The sequence below is a fragment of the Enoplosus armatus genome, chromosome 11, assembly GCF_043641665.1.
Source record: "Enoplosus armatus isolate fEnoArm2 chromosome 11, fEnoArm2.hap1, whole genome shotgun sequence".
NCBI lineage: Eukaryota > Metazoa > Chordata > Actinopteri > Centrarchiformes > Enoplosidae > Enoplosus > Enoplosus armatus.
The window spans coordinates 8,969,971-8,989,924 of NC_092190.1; the positions used below are offsets into that span (position 1 = coordinate 8,969,971).

Genomic DNA, 19,954 nt, shown 5'->3' on the forward strand with positions numbered 1-19,954 from the left:
AAATGAGACAGGTCAACAGTTAGACAGCATGTTATGACAGAAGTCATGATGGGAATCTCACAGTTTAAAATGTGCTGATATGGTCTTACCATCGCCTGATTCAATACTGGCAGGGGATATTTGTTGCATGGTATCTCCCTTGCTCTCCCCGCTGTCTCCTGTCTATCTCTCCTGTCAGATAGAGGCAGAAATGCCAAAGATAAACTTTTAAAAGAAGTGCTGATATAAGAAACATTTTGGCTTCAAGCCAAGGAGTCTCATTTGAAGCCTGACTTTTGTTTGGCAAGGTAAACACAATGGTGGTTGAGTGCTGCCAAACAGTGCCATCTCCTGGGGATTCACACTACCTACAAGGGGTGTTTGTGATTGAACGCTGGTAAACACAGAAACAGAAAGCAGATTCACTGATTCTCTGTCAATCCCAGGAGAGAACAGAGAACAAGAGAAACTGGGGCAGAGGGAAAAGACAGGGCAGAGTTAAAGGCACAGGAAGGGAGAAAGTGAGTAAAAGACAGAGTTTGCCACCATAAAAGACTGTGGACATTTTTGTTGGTGCCAGGGTGCACAAAAGGAGGTGTCAGATGGTTTCAGATTATGCAGTCACAAAGGGGAAAAAAACAGGTGTAACTGTATCAATGAAAAGATATTAATTATAACCACAACCACTGGAATTTACTTTGGCTGCTGCTCTTTTAATAAAGATGCCAACAGTTGGAGGCGTGCACACACACAAGCACACACACACCATGTTGTCAACCACAAGTAGAGCTGATGGCTGTTGCGTGTTGGCAGCCTCCTGCCAGACAGCTGCGGTTTTATTAGCAGACACAGGATTAATAGACTCTATTAACCAGAGCAATTAAGGACTTAATTGGAGAGAAAATAGGCCCCATCGAGAGGGAACATGTAGAGGAGATAGACAGAAATAAGCATATCTTCAGAGCATAGTCCACAGTGGCATATGTGCAAAGGTGGCTGTGTGAGTGTTTGTGGTCGTGAGTCATTTTTTTCTCTTTTCCTGCAATGCCTTGTCAGACCACCGGGAGGTGTGTGAGAGTTATCAGTGATGGTCTCACATGAACATCTAGTTGGTATCTCCTGTTTTCAGCGGCCCCGCTTACTATTGTCTTGTGCTCCTTCCTTCCATTGGCAATACATTTGGATTGCATGCAGTTATTCTCTGCTGAATGGGAGTAAACATATTACAAGTTTGACTTTGAGGCATATTTGAAAACCCTGTTGCTCCTTTAAACATCTTTCCATTGAGTTTTTGTAGAGAACCCAGGCTGCAATTTGATCAAATTACTGGAAAATCCATTTGTCTCATTTTGCTTTTTTCATTTGTCATAACTACCGAGGAGCAGATGTTCTAGCAGATCAGACTCGTGAGTTCATAATAAATATACAGCATTGGTGAATGGAGCGATCCCTGACAAGCTTTACTCAATAAGACCTGTCAAACACCTCCATCAGGCACAGAAATGTGGCTGGTGATACTTTGATCTCATCAGTCCTTTTCATTCTACATCAAAGAGCAGTTTTAATAAGGCTGCTGCTTGCTGAAATCCTCCTGCTTTGTGACTTTTGAACAATATTTCACCTCCCGCCCTGCACTTTCAGCCTCCTCTACTCACAGCTCACACACCCAGTCAGCCTCCATATGCTGCTGCACAGCCACTGACGGCAAGGTTCGCACTTTTAAGGTCTGCCCAGGAACAAGAGGCCATTTCATGGTCCAGTAGCTGTCATTTTCACTTCCTCTGCTTTATTTGGATTAGGGTATAATCCAAAAATGTCAAATAGTAACCTACTGGCCAGATTATTTAATCAGAGTGAGCCAAACAAAGCCGCAGGGACAAAAGCACAGATACAGGCCATGTGGCCTTTGAACAGTGAATAAGTAGTTTGGATGATGGAAGCGCAAATCGGGTGTCCCGGGACTCATTTGGTCTTACCGCATGTACTGTAACAGCAGGAAATCTTTGCCCCATTGTCCAAGGCAAACACTCATGTTGTACAGTGTTTCATCACGCAGATCTCTATAGAATTAATGGAACCTAATGCTGTATAATGATGCCATAAGCCTACAATATCTGTCTTTCCCTTTATCTGCAGTCTCCAGATGCTTTTCCTCTGCAGGAGGATTTTTTTTCCAGCGAGCCATGTCCTCCATCCTTCCTCTAGATACTTTCTGCCAGGGGCATTTTAGTCTGCATCCACACAATTCCACACTGTAATGGCCAGAGTTGGAGGGACAGGTAGAACACTACCTGAGGCACTTTTACTACACCATTTCTGCATCTGTCTGTGTCTGTGTCTCTGTGTGTGTGTGTGTGTGTGTGTGTGTGTTGGTGGATGGGGAGGATGATGCATGTGCACAGCACGACTGCTGCATGCGGTGTACTGTTGCACTCTGGTGGTCTAACATGGCATTTCACCAGCTTGTAGAGGCCACAGTGCTGCTGTTAAACTTTCCACCTTGCCTGCTGTACTGGACAGTGAACAGCTGGCGTGAGTAACTGCCCTGTAGCCTTCTGAGACTCCTCTTAATATATATTTGACGTAATAAACCTTTATCAATAACTTCTGCAAACAGTAGCTGACATGAATCAGTGTGACTTTTCAAGGTGACATGCGTCCGATTTAAGTACACTGTTAGTTATCATTACTTACATACTGAGACTTAATATCTCCTACATAACATTTCTGTCCAGGACTGATTTCACACATGAAAAGTGTGTCAGTAATGACAGAGCTGATAACACACACAGAGAGAGGCACACACACACACACAGGCACAACAACGGTGAAATAAAACAGTTCAGAGAGTATTTTTTTTATTATACAAAAATAGTTTATGTAAAAACAAATAAGTTATGAATTCCAGCAGCTGCTTTGTTTTTTTCCTCTATTATAACATCTTTTGCCCTCAACACACTCTCTTTCTGTCTCACATTCTCTCACGCACACACACACTCTTGTCTGTGTTGGTCATTTCACAGTCCTGGCAGATCTCCTACATACAGTAGTTGTAAACTCAGTCCCTATTGTCCTCTTCATCTGCCCTCACCTCCTACCAATAAGAGCCTGGAGCATTTCAGCTGAATCTGCTGAATTCACCTCAGTCCACTGTGGACTGTGACCTACTTCCCGTAGAACATCTCCATGAGCACCTCCTCGATGCTGACGGTCCCTATAACGGGTCTGAAGAAGAGCTGAGCGACCACCGGCGGGCTGATGGCCCTCAGCATCGACAGAGCTATGAGCAGTTTGGCGAACCGCGTCGTGTCCTCGTGGTGGATCAGCCCGACGTGCTCGTTCAGAGCCTGGTGCGCCTCCCGACGCAGAGACTGGATGTAGTGGAGACAGCGCAAACCCTCCACATCTGGGGGCAAGAGACGAGAGGAGAGGAGATGAGTGGCAAGAAAAGTTCAGTACGGTTTCCATACGCTTCGATCCCAAAGTCTAACCTCAAGATGACAACAGCTCGACTCGATTAATTAAGTAGATTAATGGCACCTTCTGTATCTCATTTCACAGGACCACAGGTTACTAAGGTTACTAAAACGTGTCTGTCTTTGGGGTAAATGCACAAAATATTTGTATTTACTATAAATATTAGACTAACAATTTCCAAATAAACCAAACTTTTAACACGCAAATAGTAGCTGATCAATACGCGTACACTAAACCCAGCCTGAGAGATGCTCTGACGGTCTGTAGGCGCCTGCTTGCAAGTTTTGTGCCACCTGTGTAAAATAACTCTGACGCTCAGGTATGAAAACGCCAGCCTACCTGGGTTGAACAGCACAGCACCTTTCAGATATGCATACTCCTTCGTGCTGATGTCTACACTCCAGCACTTCTTCAGGAAGGCTTTGATGGCTTCGATATCCACGACAGAGACCCCAGCTGCCCCCCTGCTCTGGTCGGCCAGCATCTCGCTCTGCCTGTCCGGTAAACCCGTGAGGATGCGCTGCAGCATGCTGGGCTCCACCGTCTCCGTCGTCTCAAAGTCCACCCGGTCTTGTGCGAGTCCCAGCACGAGCAGAGGTGCCCAGCCGTGCCGGATCAACATCAGCTGGTCGTCCTCCGGCAGCTCACGAAAACAGGGGACGTTTTTCACGAACCGCAGCGTCTTCACCAGAACCGCCGAGGCGGCTTTGCACGTCACCTGCGGGGAGCGGAGGATTCCTCGGCGCCGCGTCGAGCCGCAGGAGCAAGCCTGCTGCCGGAGCTCCTGCAGCGAGGCAGGGGCGGCGGTGGAGGAGGTCTTGTGGGACAAGTGTTGCAGTGTTTGTTGTTGTTGTTGTTGGGGATGTTGTTGTTGTTGTTGTTGGGGATGTTGTTGTTGCTCCTCGGCGGTCGCAAGGCTGTCACTCTTCAAAATGCTGTAGAGGATGCTGTTGTTTCGGCTGCTGGCACCCCGACAGCGGCAGCCCTCCAGCGTGGCCATGGCCGCTGGCCGCTCTGCATGGGCCGGAGCTCAGCGCGTCCCGCTGTCTATTTGAAGCGCCGGAGGTCAAAGACAGAGGTAGCGCTGTTTTCTTAGCCCCTGATAGCCCTGAGTGAAGGGCAGCACGTTTATATTAGCTCCCGTCTGGCCCCGCGCTTTGAGAGCCTGTTCACACTCTCTGCATGTTCCGCCTCCACAGACTCAGGTACCTCCCCCCTCTCTCTCTCTCTCTCTCTCTCTCTCTCTCTCTCTCTCTCTCACACACACTCACACACCTATAAACACACACACATACATACCTTTCAGGGCTCTCATATACATATCACATATTCAAGACATACCACTGTAAATACCACTTCACTAACCCTAACCCCTCACTATAGTCTAAATCACTTCATAGGCCTAATTCTTCTGCTCACATGTGAAAGGTTCAAATAAAACACAAAAACGTGTGATCATCTCACCCTGATGGCACAATGTATCACGACATCAAAGGTATAAAAAAAAGCAACAGTCAGCAGGCCTGGTTAATTAAACATTAAACAGATTGTGAGAGAGAAAATAAAAAAGGAAGAGGGAAGCGAAGACAGACAAGGAATCAGAGCCCAGTTCTATTCTCAGCATTACCTTGACTCCCTGGCAGTGCTGTTTATCAGGCAGGAGCCGGTAAAAAATATAGGCCAGCGACGGATCTGAAGGCTTAATTATTTTAGGGACAATTTATATGATTTTCTATGAGAAAGAAGTAGGAAGAGCTGAGCTGTGAAGGCCAGCCTCCAACCTTGACTCGGACACACTGATATTGATTTAACCATGAAAACAGGAGCTGGTGAATTATGATGTCATGACTCAATGCTCTCCTTGCTTCTGTCACTGAAGGAGGATAGGGGAACGGGTGTGGGGAGGGGTGGTTTGAAGGAGGGGAGGAGTGGAGGTCAGTGAATGAGAGACTGAAAAAAAAGACAGGTCGGGATAAAGCAGATGAATTAGAGTTTTATCTTAATTGCTCCTAAGAGGGATCACAGGTTAGGGTTGACTGCTACCTGGGAGGGGGGGGGGGCTCCAGGGGAATCAGAGGTGATTACAGAGGAGGATAAAAAAACAAGCAAAGAAGTTGTCAGGATTAGAAAACCTGTGTGAGAATAATGCAAACGTTTTGAGCAGAGGGTCCTGACTAACTATACAGTGTGTTGGGCGAAGGTTCAGGCCCGGTTTCGCCACCTCACACTATCATGCAGGGATCTTCATCAGTAACAGACTCCGGCTGTCTGATGGGCAGAGGCGAAACAAATAAAAAGGGCACCAGCAGAGGCCAACTTACTTTCTAGCATGAAGGGCAGCCTATATGACACTCTGGTTTTCTCCACTGGAAGGGCACATTACAGGGTACAGCGTTTATTTCAAACATGGCAGCACCAGTGGTCTCCATAGAAGGTTGTTGTGGTGTGGAGAAAGAATGACATTGAGTGCATGGCCAAATTCATGAAATGGCAGTAAGCAGGACCTCAGTGTCAACTCCACTGTTGAAGGACATGGCTATGAATGGAGGCAGGATGAAAAACTTTTGCAGTAGTGCCACAACATTGTTCAGAGGCCGAATGTCTTTGTATTGATTTGGTTGAGAGAGAGAACAGAAAGATTTTTCACATGTTTATATCAAGGCCACCAAGGGATAAACAGCCTTCACCCAGCCCGACTCTTCTCCTGCTCAAGGCCCCGCCAGCGCAGGTTATAAAAATCCTTCCGTCTCAAGGAGAGATTACATTATGTCTTGTTGCAAAAGCACAGAGTTGAAAAGACAGCTACAGTGCTCTCTCGCTCTTTGTCTCACTCTCAGGTCCTCCTTCTCTTGTTTATTGATCAAATTTGGACAAAATGTACCTAAGTAGCTCTCCACTCTACCATCTTCCCTCAGGCAGAGCAAATAAAATATGGCTTGAAATATTTATTTTATATATTAAACCCCACTGACTCTGAGCTCATGGTGTGCCAACTGAACTTCATTTTAAATTCTTAACAGATCCAAAAGTATCCAAAGATAACAAATATGTCAGGCTACATTTTGGGTGAAATGGGTATAAAATGATGCACATGACATCAAGAATATTTACATTTGATGAATGGAGAAGTCATAAAAAACAAGGAGTCTTAGGTTTGAATATTTCACTTGCTACCGAATATACTGTATATGATATATTATAATTAAAGTAATAAACATTTGAATAAGAGGAGTTTTCCAAACTGAAAGCAACTTGAAGTTGATTTGGCGACACCCATGGTTACCATAGTAACAGCAAGTGCAGTTTCATACTACAACAAGACTAATTGAGCAGCTACAGAAATACAACAGAAGACAAACTGGTGTATCTGTTTACAGTGCAACCAAACAATTTCATGTTGTTTTAATTAAGAAGTTGTTCAAAATAATTGCAGTAAGTGATCTGATGTTGTGCTCGGTGCGAGGAGTTTTCCACACAACAGCAGGGCACAGTAAGGTTGATTACTTTGCTGAAGAATTGGCGGTTGTCTTTATAGTAACTGATCCTAGTCAGCGCTAACTACCAATAATGCTAATAATTAAAAGTCCCTGGAAAAGAGGCTTCTTAACAGTATGTCGAGTGACTCACTTCATGTATCGTGGAGTTTTTTTGAAACGTGTCTAATATTGTTCATTTAATATTTCTGGTTTTTAGCTTCCTTTAACAAACACCATTTCCCATTAGCCTGAGACCTTCATTGGCTAGTAACAGCAGGACAGACAGGAACGCTGCAAAAGCTTTTTAAGAGAGCTTTGGTGAATTTTACGCAGATGGATTAAACTAGGTTACAGTGACGTAAATACTGACGAATACTTTTCATGGGAGCTGTGTTTTTTTTATGTGCTCACAAAGTAATCTATGTTTAACTTTGTTAAAAACACAAAGCTTTTGACTGCTTCTAGCAACTGCTGTTGTGGATGACCATTTGAATATGGCCAGTAAACCTCAGGAACACGATTATTTCTGTCAGATAGACCGCTGAAAGAGATTGCATTGAGTTACAGAAGCTAGTGGAAGAGAGGCTAGCCTGGACGGGACGCCATGACTTCGGCTCTCTATACAGAGAGATAAATATTAAATGTAATTTCATTAAATGGCTGTTGCAGAAAGAAAAATGCAGACCATAAACAGTATCAAAAATTAGGTTTGACTTCATGAAAATCTTAATGATTAGAACTTTAGGGGGAAATAAAAAGTAAAACTGGATGTTAATAACACTCAAATGAAATCTGCAGATGTTTTGGTGGTGAAGGTTTGGCTTTAACATCAACTGTATGCTGGATTAATCGTCAAAAACATTTTGCTTTCTAGAAGCTATACCGTCAAATAATGTAGCCACAATCATGGTATCAGCTTCATAGGTCAGGCTTTCTGTGATATAAAGCAGACTCTCTCTCTGGCCCAGTGCCTGCTGGTCCCAAGCCCAGTTTAAAATGGCTCAGCATGGGGAGGCCTTCTCACAGCTCTATCACAGAACTTTAAGGACGTCAACACACTTCCCACAAAACACAGCAGCATGTTTGTGTTTGTCTACAGCTAGTAAACTGTCACATTTTAGCATCACGAATATGAGTTCTACCCAAGACTCCTCCGCCTCAACTTGATCAAATGGGATAAATTTACTATTCTGATACAATAGTGTATTCTTATGCTCTGTTCCCTCTGGCAATGACTGGTCTGCTCTGAAATATCAGCACGCACAATCCCAAAAAGAGTTTACATGTTTTTAAACGAAAATCGCAACAAATGATCGTTCATGTTTACGTGCACACACACGCCCATCTAACTCTGATCTGCACGTCTTAAACTAATTGCTGTGACACCCAGACAGTCCGAGTCAGACAGCATCAGCCACGCTGCAGCATTGTGTCTGGTGCTGAAAGTCAGTACCAAAGACGGTACTCAGACGAGGGGCATGAGAAAGTGAGAGCAGAGCACGTGCAAAAACTCCAGCTTCAGGTTTTTAGTGTATGATGATGGTAAGGTTTTGTAATTTAACAAGATATCCGTCAATACAACTAATACTTTGAAACAGTTCGAGTAAATACGCAAAATGTTTTCAGCTATTGAGTATTGTTATTGTATGTGATTTTGCAGCAGTAAGCATTTCCTGAATGCTGATCACAGAAATTAAATTTTGAGGTTGCCGTGACCCAAGACAGCTCTTTGGCACATTCAGCCAAGCCGGCCTTGAAACACAAGTGTGGAGAAAAACACAAGGTTTTTTACCAAACACTAGGGCCTTAGAAACCTACAGACACTCCAAGACAGATCTCAGGAACTTAAGAGGACAACTTTGTATGATTCAAGGCTTTGCATTAAATGGCTCCCCTGGAAAAGTCTTGTACTGCATTGTTTGTTGATTTGCTGGGCGCTCTTCTGGCGGTTGCTATAGTGACTGCCTCAATTTTCTCTCTGTGGCTGCTCACATAAAGGACTGTGTCCTTGTCTCCATAATAGTTACAGATTGAATACAGCACTTTCCAAGGACTCATGTCACCAACTTACCGCAGAGTGAAAGTGCATGAGTGTGTGTGTTTGTGTGCTGGAGAGGAAGGAGGAGGACAAGTTTGCTTTAGATGTGGTGAATGCGAGATAAAAAGTACAGTTTTTATTTATTTATTTGTTTGTTTGACTTATTTTGTGAATCGGACAATACAAGAGAGATAATAATGCAATCATAAAAATGTCTCAAACACTGAAATCAATACGAAAAACTAAATGTTTACAGACACAACAAAGCACAACAAAAATTAACACAAACGAACAACAAATAAGCGGGAAAATAAAAACCAAAGGATTAAAAACGGACCTGTGTGTGGCACATTAAGTGAACCATTCAGTCTATGCCCAAAGGCATGAGGGCAGTTCACCACCCATTCATATTTTAACTAGAAATATTGAATCACAGCTCCAAAGAGGAAAGAGAGGGGTATATGACGGAATGATAATGTTCATAATGAAAATACATTTCTCCACATAAGCTGCCACGTTAGTGTAAAGTGTTTGCTTATAAATCATACATGATTTTCTCAATTTGGAGGAATGGCATCATGTCTTCTTTTCATAGTGTCAAATTATCCCATGAAAAGATCACAGCCAAAGAAGTGTAAGTCCATCTCTCAACACTTTCAGATTTCTGTAGTTTTTAGCAAAAATGGTTAAAAAAAAAAAGAAAAGCAAATAGTGCAGTTGTTGAGTTGACTGTTTTCAGTTGTGGATTAATGCACAGTTTTTCTTGTGAGTATGGCAGCAGGATGCTGTAGGAGGGACTGACTCAAAATAAACTGCAGTGGCTGTGTTCATTGTAATGAAGTAACAGGTCAGAGTGCTGAGGCTCATTGTGTTTTTAATAGTATTTGGGGGTCTATAGAGGAATAAGCTATATCAGGCTTTGTATACACAGACAAAACTTGTTAGTGGGATCAATCAATTGTTGCTTTTGCTTTTTTGCTTTTTCTTTTCATGGGATGTGTTGATGAGAAGAAAAACATAGAATATCAGCAGACATATCCTTTAAAGAGTAACTAACACCAGGCTGAAAAGCAGTGTTTTGCTGCCCTCTCTGGTTGAAAGTTTCAAGCTTGTTTTACCTTACGGGCTTGTTGCATCTGTAAACACACTGAACAGTGATGTCACAGGGTCCTGAAGAACACCTGTACATCACTGCAGCAAGGTGAGAGGTTCAATCACTGGAGGTCAGCAAAAACAAGATTTTCAAGGGATGTCAAGTTACTCCCCGAGTCAGGTGTTAAGGTGTTGGTGGAATACAGTTAGAAAATATACCAAAATGTTGTGTGCCGGTTCACAAGGAGTTTGGGAGAATCGCAGAACCCGTGGTGTGTTACATGGGATGAGTGTATATATGTAAGCTGTGCAGATGGTAACACCATGTCTACACTGGCCTTGTAGCGAGAGCAGCATGTCCTCCGTCAGCATCTGCTCTGGACACATTCAGCCACAGTTGTTTTGTTGTGTGGTCACTCTCACAGTCACAACACATAATCACTGTCATTACGCACAAAAGACAGAAGAAAATAGACCTCAAGCCTAAAAAGACACTTCAGGTCATGGTTGTGCATGTAAAGTTTGAGTTGAGACGCAAGCTGTTACGCAGTCGGTGTAAACATCAGCATTGATTAAAATGGAAGCATCTCTGTCCCGTCAGACTGAAACGCACCCTGCGTAAACAGCCTTTAAGCCTCAGAGACAAATTTGTGATTTGGGGCTTTAGTATCAATCAACTTAACTTCAGTTGATGCGCAGTTCTTCTACAGGGGATGGAGTTTGCTTAGTTGTCATATTTTCCCAATTATGGTGCGATGACAGACATAATAGCTGGATTTTGTTCAGAGGCAGCGCTTTTTGAGCGAATGAAGCACTACTTTTATCAACAACATTGAAGCCACAGGGAGGTAGCCGGGGTGGATGGCGGGTGTTCAAAGCGCAGAACTGTGACACTATTTCTGAATGAATCCAGACCACAAACTAAGTGCTGCAAGTGCCTAAACCTAACCATACAAAGTTTAATAATGCTGTAGTCATTAGGAGCAGATATGGTATTGCAAGTATTGCAATATTTTGGTGGAAAAAACAAATTCATTACGTTGTTAATTAACAACATTACCTCATTATGTTATCATCAAACTGCTGTCTCTGTTCAAAGATGGTCTTTTGTCATCAGATTTACTGTTTTCTAGTGATTTGTGTGTAGTAACCCAATCAATTAATAAAACAGAACCTCTCTTTGAACAAACACAGCTTTGCTCATTGTTTACCTCAGCTGTGAGCCTCTCACTAAATGTGGGTAAACAGCACACACACACGCTTGTGATACGATGGTCCATAGTCTGTTTGTCGCTCCTCATGTAACAGCGTTCAAGGTTGGTATATAAACAAAAGGTCACTACAAGCATTTAGGCCAGGCACAAATAATTTTGCTATTCCAGCCTACTGCGGGTTTGTGTTCCAACATGTTGTGATAGACTATGTTGTATTGTGTCATGTTGCATGGCATTGTTTTGTGTTATTGCGCATGGTGATGGTATTCATTTGTGTTTTTAACCCAGCAAAAACCTTTGTTTAAGTTGTTGTTTTTTTTAGCGGGTTTAGTGTTGTGCATTCAAGCCAGCGTCATACATTAATTCTATACCCATAGTAACTGGGCTTGTGGTACAGGGTGGTAACATGGCAAATTGGAGAAACTAAATTTTATTTATTTATTTATTTTTTTACATATTTTGCAAATTGTGAACCTTGAAATGAAAATATTTATATATGCATTTAAAATGGTCATATTAGAAACCCCAGGAGCATTCAAAATTGAAAAGATGTGTTTTGACCTTTTTGCAAAAGGTTTGCAGAGAAATCTTAAGCTCAGAGAAACTGTATTGACTTCTGTGCTATGGACGAAACAACAAGTCCTCATAGAAAAAAAAATGACTCATAGGAGAATTTTCTTTAGGGTAGGAAAACATCAGCGTTGTGGTTAAAAGAAACCAATGTTGACTGCTGGATGAGAGGGGCATGACCAGCAGTCTGTCTTGTCAAAGTCACGCCCTTTGTTGCCACAAGCGTCCACCCCAATCTCCTTCCTCAGACGTTTTTACTGCAGTATAACAACATCACACTATTTCTAACTTTGCTACTTGGAGAGGACAGTAACTACTTGCTTGTCAGGAATAGAAGGTGTTTTAAGAAATGACCAATGCTGCCATTTTTCTGGCATGCATAGTCTCAGTTGACAGCGTGTTTCATGATTGAGTTTCAGGATTTGTAGACTCTTGAAAAAGTCCAAGTTGGTGTACTCACTTGAAATTGGTCAACAGCGATAATTTAAAAAAGGAAAGCAAACTAATTGACTAATTGAAAACAAGTAGCCTGCATTTTGTAAACGTTCATGTGTTGTAAATAAAGAGGAACATCAGCTCAAATAACGTCTTCAACTAAGATCCCAGTTGTGGGTGGATACAACTGGATCGCCTGATGAGCCACAGTGACATCGATATGGGGCATGGTGCGCCTCAGACTGCAGCCTCAGGCCGCTGTCCAACTGAACATGGGAGTCTTGAATTCAGCCAGACCACTTGGCAACCAGCTGCCAACAAGAACCACCTGCGTGGTGATGCTATATTTCTCAGGTTGTCACAAACGTCTTCATCTTTTTATTGTGCAGCGTGTTCACATGAACACCAATTAAACCAGGTAATTCAGCTTTATTTATTTAGCTGAATGAAATCTATAGGGAAAACGTCATAGTTTGCCAAACAATGTGGAGTGTGGAGTATGTATCTATGGTTTGTACCATGTAGTTCTACCCACAGATGACTGAGATCACCCCAGTTCATCTGTGGGTCATTTTCCCAGCATACAAGTTGTTGAGATCTGCTGTATGGATTGCTTGTCTTACGCTGTGGTTGTTTAGGTGGGTGCACACCAGCTCTGCTCTCATCAAAGGACTCATTTGAACGTTGACCCAGTAATGAGGCAGATTGCAGGCAGCAGCCACTTTAAGGACTTCATTTGTGATTTTGCCTTAGTCTCTAAAATGAAGGATTAGTTGAAAAGATCTTTAGCTTTTAAAAGTCCTCTCAACTACTCCTGATGTCTCAGAGGTCTAGGAGCTAGTTTTACAACTAAAATGCTTTGTAAATAATCAGCTAGAAGCTATTCTTTGCCTTAAGGGTTTCGTGAATACAGCCCCAAGGATGTCAGAAACTCAGACTAGATGGGTTTTAGAGGCACTTTAGAGACAAACATGATATTAAGGGTGTAAAGAATAGCTATGTTGGTGGCTCAGTCACTTGGTCATTGTTATTTGTGAGGAGTGGGCTTTTAGCTGCATCCCAGCATATGGTATGGAAACTGTTTTGAGCATGTATTCACAGTATAACACCAAGAGCTTTTCACTGTCATGTCATATATTTTAGGGAACACAGATTACCTTGGAAGCCTTCTCTTAAAAGCACATTAAGCTTGTATCAACTGTTTGGGTTTTTTTGGCCACGTTGGGGTAGCAAAAACACAACATTGACATATCATCACCTTTAAAGTTGATGGCGAACTTGTGAGCAAACGGTTGCCCATTCACACATCCAGCAGCTACCGAGCAACATTATCATTTAATTGGAGTCATGTTTCTGTCTATTCACTCTCTTTTAGTTCTGTTTTTGGTTTCCACCAACTGAGGGAAATGTTTGGCTCTTAAGCTGCTAAATGCATCTGCCCAGCCGGTGCTGGGCAGGTAGCGTACAGTGGGGTTTTAGAGTTTTTTTTTTGTTTTTGAAAACCGCTGCCTTCTTCAGCTGGAAACTAAGCTGATGAGACAGAACCAAAACATTAAAGCTGCGGACGATCAAATCAAAACAATGAGCTGAAAGGTGGTGAAACGCTCAGTATAGGGGAGTGGAGGGGAACTGCAGAGTAAGGTGATACGTTTCTGTGTGTTCATACATATGTTTGCATGAGTGACCATCTTCATATACACATAGTTATTTGATCCCTTGTTAATATAAAAAAATATAGCAGCTTGAAATTGAATGTCCTAAAAATCACAAAACAGGTGCACATTAAGTCAGATTTAGGATAAAGACTCAAACAAACAACAATACAGATGAACTCCACTACAACGAAATGAGGGAGGCAGTGCAGAGGCGGGACACTGCAGTTGTAATGTCCTTGTTGTGGATAGATTGTGTGTTGAACATATGCCACTGGGACGTGAGCTAATTAACCAAGGTTGAGTGGGACCCTGGGGGGGTTAGGGGGTGGGGGGGGTTAACATGTAAGGAGGAGGGAGGAGGAGAAGAGGGAGAGGCTGCCATGGTCAAACTCATGTTTGTGCATGTGCTACCGAATCCATACAGCATAGTAGTCCCATAGTGCCGCTCTGATGGGTTCACGTCACCTCTCTACTAAAGCCCCTCTTCACTTTGGCAATGCACACTTTCATTCAAATTATCTCACTCTGCCTGACTTGACCCAGTACCTTGCAAAGGATTTACTCGACAGTAGCGTCGTAAAGATACATTTAGACATAACAGCGATTAAAATGCAGATTGCCTCACCTGATTCCTAGATGCATATCCCATTTACCTGCCTTCATCCCTCTCTTGTCCTTTCGATCTATCTGCCCTCGTCCTTGGTGCTCTTTTTATCTTATCCAAATATATGTCACACTGTGAAATAATGTTCCTTTTTCATATGTATAGCCATTACTGAAAACACATGTAAGACACGTGTGTGTGTGTGTGTGTGTGTGTGTGTGTGTGTGTGTGTGTGTGTGTGTGTGTGTGTGATGTGCAGAAAGGCTACTGAGTGAAATATGAAATATTGTAGCTGTGGGTAAATAATTTATGTCCCTCCTATCTCATTCTTTATTGGTCTCACAGTGACTACAGTATGAATATTTTTGCCTTACAGCATATCGAGGACAGGGTCATGTTTGCATAAGGAGGTAAATTATGACACTAATAACAATGTCGGCGTGCCGGGAAGAGATGTGGGAGGAGGTGAGGATGAAGGGTGAGGGGAAAACAGGGAAGGGCTCACATGTGGAAAAGACCAAGGTGAGAGAAAAGACATCGGTAGGTGAGACACACATTTTAAATAAAAATGATGGAAATAAAGTTTGACTGGCCTCTTTTCTTTGAATGACAAAATCCCCATCCCCAAAAAATTCTCATCAATTTTGTCAGTGAGTCTTCATTTGAGACATACACACCGACAAACACATTTTCAGACTTCTGTAAGTGATTTACTGGCAGCCAGTGAGTCATGCTGTCTGACTTTGCTTTGCGTCCGTGATACTTGTGTGCAAGATCTGAAAGTCCTTGAAAATGCTGTTGTTTTGTATCTTTTAATATGCCAACTTGAAAGTATTGAACTTTCTTCTTTTTTGTGCTGTGAAATTACTCATCATTCTCTGAAAACCTCGCAAATCACTTTAAGACAATTCTTTTGTGCGACTTTATACAGTACTTCTACTCCACTACGTGTCAGAGGGCAAAGATTAACTTTTGCTAAAACCTTTGAATTTCAACTAACTTCTCTTTGCTGTTTTGCTCCACATGTGCCTCTTTCATATTCATATTTCAGTGTTAGACAGCATGGCGTACTACACTTACATGTGAGGGAGTTATTATTTCAAACTTGATGAAGGCGCAATGTCTGCATCAAAAGGTGAAATCCTGTAAATGTTTCCCATCAGCTTTTCGTGGAGGTAGAGAGAACTACATTTATTTATTTTTTTTCCTGTTTTTCACAGCTTCACTTTTACATGAGGACGTTTTTAAGGGTGTGCAAATGTGCACTTGAACACTTGAACTTTGAGGCAGTGTGATGTTCAGTTCAGCTCAGATCTTTATTGTCCCACAAGACAAAAATCTTTTTGCAGCACAGAAAAAACATGGTAAGATAATTGAAGTAATTGAGTACAATAAAAGGTTCATGTGATAAAAGCGAAGAAAACTGCAATGATAAGAATGGATAAGATACGATAATGTGTTTATTGTAGATTGGATAAAGGAAAACTTCATTTTCAGAAACCTGTATCTCTGACCTTGGGGGAAGATGTCAAATCCCTTAGAGAGAAGATGGTCCACATTTTCTGTGATGGATTTAGCTTTCTGTGTGATTTGCTGGCTAAAAATGTCTGACAAAGTGAGCTGTTGCTCAACATTTCATCATCATTTTAGTCGCCACAATGACGACGTTGCCCAGTTGACTTCTGTCTCCCACATTTGAGTTGCCCAACCAACAAATCAGCAAGACGGTCAGGACTGATTCTATACTGAATCTGTAAAATAACACAAACAACTTTCTGTAAACATTAAAATCCTCATCCCACACTCAAGTCCAGATGTGGCTGTGAAGAATTAAGTCAAATGAATTCATAAAGGTCTTGTAACAAACACACAAAGATTTATAGCATGCAAAGTGGGACAAAGACAAATAAAAACGAGAGACAATGACTCGGGATAAAAGAACAAGTATGTCATAAACTCCAGAAAGTAGGGTTACATATTCTTATCTACTGTAGCTCTTTTTTAAACGGACATGTCGCTGTCTGTTACTGATTGTTGATAACATGTGAATCCTTATGCACTTATACAACTAACAATAAATATGTGACTGCTTGAAGGTCAAACTTGAGCTTGTCGTGTCCAACACTGAGTCACAATAACCATATTTTAGATAAAATATAGATAAAGGTAAATAACCCAACAGAATCAACCCAAAGTGGGTCAATTTGAGTTTCAGTGTGCAGCGATCCACAAATCAACACAGTGTTAAAACCACCATAAATACATTATACATGTAGAGAAGAATAAACGTGAGCGGATAAAAATCTGTTTTTCCTGCCAGTTGCCATCCACAGTCACATGGGTGCTGTGTGCTGTGATATATAGTCATGCATTACCACATTATGTTCCCCAGCTCTTTGAGCGCCAGATCCTGCTGCCCCGCTGTCTCTCAAGGTCTCTCTCTGTCTGCTGTAGCTTAGCCAAGGTCACCGGCGCCGCTGCAGGCTCCCTGCAACCTTGAGCGGCTAACTGACCGGGAAATGTGTGTTCTCCCGTTCCACCACCTACATATCCCAGTGTCAATCAGCCAGATACAGAGCAGGGCTGTCATTAAATGTTCCAGCGTGCTGCCACTTGGACATTAAGTCACTCCAGTAGATGTAATCTGAAAAAAAACCCACATCTGTTCAAAGCTTCTGAACAAAAATTAATTGAATTAAGTGCCTCGATACGCCAGCTGTAGTCTGAAATGCTTCTACCTGGGTGGTATTTGTGTATGTGTGTGTGCATGTGTGAGAGAGAGAGAGAAAGAGAGAGAGAGAATTGCATTTATCACAGCTATACATTAAAATATTTATGGGCAAACTACTTCATGAGTTAAAATGATAATGTGTGTTTGTGTGCACGTGTGTGCATGTATCCATGTCTGATCTGTTAAAGAGCTCCAACGATCCTAAATCAATTATCAATAGACCTTGAAAAATTGAGGTAGAGGTAAGGAAGAGAAAATATAAGTAAACAGTATATAACTGTTCCAATTAATAAGGCTACATACTAAGAGCTTTTTAAATAAAGGTAAGCCACTGAGTGCTACAGAGCATTAAAGCCACAATAGTGAGAGTGTATCTGGGACCTTGGCTTTGATATGAAATCTTGTGGCCTTGCCTTCACCGCCCTCCATGTTAAAAGCTCTTTGTGACAAGGAAATTACTTTATGAACCTCTGAAAGACGCTCTAACACTTCAACCTCCCTGTTAGTTTCATCGCTAGACCATGAGAGAAACGTGTGTTTTTTTTCTTCTTTTTTTTTCTATTTTTTAAATCACTGCAGCTTCCCATTCGTTTTTTTCCGTCTCTGTCCCTGCTCTTATTTCAGGGCTTCTCCTTCACTCTTTGACCTACAGTCTCATCTTTTCTTTCAGACAAAAACTACTACTAATTACAGATCATTTAAAAAAAACTTCTTTGCCCTATTATTTATATTGTATTTGTACCCAAATAAGTAAAACATAGTGAGATATTTGTCCATGTGTTGGCAAGGAAAGGTTAATAATTAGCAGAATTAGTGTAATTTGTTGAAGTTTAGGGTTTGTGAATAAATACTCACAACCTGTGTGTGTAAGTGACTTCAGTATGTAGCTTTACCGTCAACCCACAATTCTTAACCTCTGCTGGAACAAGAGGTCTGTTTTTCATTAACCAAGGTCTGTGTAAATCAGTTTGTTTGAATGTGCTTACACTGTAGGGCTTGGCATTGGGTGAATCATATTTATGTAAGTGTGTTTTTGTTTAGGTCTGTAAGGACTCGGTTCCTTTAACATGTACCTGGAATGTTCAATCCGGATAGAAGCAGAAATACCAAACATGTGTCTCTGCGGCCTTGAGACTTCACAGGGCTCCGACTGCGGCGCTCAGCATCGGTAAACACAGTTTCCTCTTGTGGCTCTCTGTTTGGACAGGAAACAAGGAAGCTGATCAAACACTGGCTCAGAAGGCCATGCTGCACTGAGCTGGAATGGAGTCTTTCAAAGCTCATTGAATAGGGGGAAACATGAAAAATGATGTCACTTTTAGTGTGCAAATCCATAGGTTTGCAGCCCTGCTGGGTTTCTCATTTGAGCGACCGCAGTATTTTCCCCAAATAAACCCTGCAGTGTAGATAACCTTATCAAAAGCTTGTATTTTGTTTGCACAGTAGAGGAACCAGTATCACAAACGCCATGTAAAATTTGGTGTTAGTGCCCGACTGCCTGCGTGCTACAAATTTACAACCCAGTCCTGATGACATCATAGATTAGCACTAGCAGGGTGCAGATGATAGGAAGCATAACCTGGATGGATAGACGTTGGGTGAGGGAGGAGAATAGACAGTGAGGAGGAGGAGGAGGAGGAGGAGGAGGAGGAGGAGGAAAGGAAAAGGAGTAGAAGGTGTGTGTCAAAGTCCGTGGGGTTAATAAATTGGGTGATAATGCTTCCCCCTTGTGACTGCTTATTAAACTGCACACTTTGCATCAAGTCATTAATATGATATAATGATAATAATCTTTGGGCACAGAAATATATATTTATAAGCAACTGATTGGATTGTGGCATTCTATAGTATCTGTTTAAATGTACAATATCAACTGATTGCATTGGGATTTGCACTGTATTTCTCAGCTGTATGGCCAACAGACATGTCAATACTCTGAACATAAAACACCCACTTAAAGATTAATTCCAGACATGTTTTTTTGTATAAAAAATACTCTGCTTTAATTAATAATCTGTGTCTGACATATTTTTTCCATAAAAATGTAAATTACGTAGTTAAAAACTGCTGGACACAAGATGTCTCCTACTTTGATAAAAAGTCCTCATCCCATCAGAGTGAAGGTCACATCCAAGTGAAGCAACAACAAGCCAAATACATTTTTGCAGCATGAGTTTATTCCATTAAATAAACAAGTGGAGCAAGGCTGAAGCTTTTCAAGCTATTATATTATTTTTAATTAGTTTCCTAAATGACAGGGATGCCTTGTTCTTCTGCACTTAACCATAGAGAGACATTTATATCAGATGAAGAAATGATAATCAGACATACAAAGTGTTAATCATTATTCAAAGTCGTGGCCGGCAATACAAAAGGTAGACATGTTGTTGATTACGTGTTGTTCTGTGATAAACAAAGAAAAAAAGATCAGTTTCAGTTTTATTGTCCTTAAGAAAGTGACAACTGCGCACCACATGCACATACACTAATTGCATGACTGCATATTAAAATGACCCTACATAAATACAGCACACTCTCCTGGTAATTACCAATCACATACAGAATCTGCTTTCAACATCACTCTCTCTCTCTCTCTCAACAGCTTATAAAAGGAAAAAAATAAATGAAATGTGGTTATCAGTTTCATCTTATTTGTCGGTGATAAAACTACTTGACACCGGGG

General features: G+C 41.7%; 1 protein-coding gene across 1 annotated transcript; it reads right to left on the reverse strand.

Annotated features, from left to right (window-relative positions):
* Window positions 1-3,143: 3,143 nt before the first annotated feature.
* nr0b1 (nuclear receptor subfamily 0, group B, member 1) lies at window positions 3,144-4,456 on the reverse strand. The gene is made up of 2 exons (XM_070914944.1): window positions 3,796-4,456; window positions 3,144-3,385 (listed from the first exon to the last, which is right to left on the reverse strand). The coding sequence occupies exons 1-2, from the start codon at window positions 4,454-4,456 to the stop codon at window positions 3,144-3,146; spliced, it is 903 nt and encodes a 300-aa protein (XP_070771045.1).
* Between the last annotated feature and the right edge of the window lie 15,498 nt (window positions 4,457-19,954).

Bases quoted from the DNA above. Each gene is read 5' to 3' on its own strand.
- nr0b1 (XM_070914944.1), bottom strand. From the start codon at position 4,456: ATGGCCACGCTGGAGGGCTGCCGCTGTCGGGGTGCCAGCAGCCGAAAC. The intron at 3,386-3,795 runs GTAGGCTGGCGT...TCTTGCCCCCAG, and splicing joins TGCTGTGCTGTTCAACCCAG to ATGTGGAGGGTTTGCGCTGT.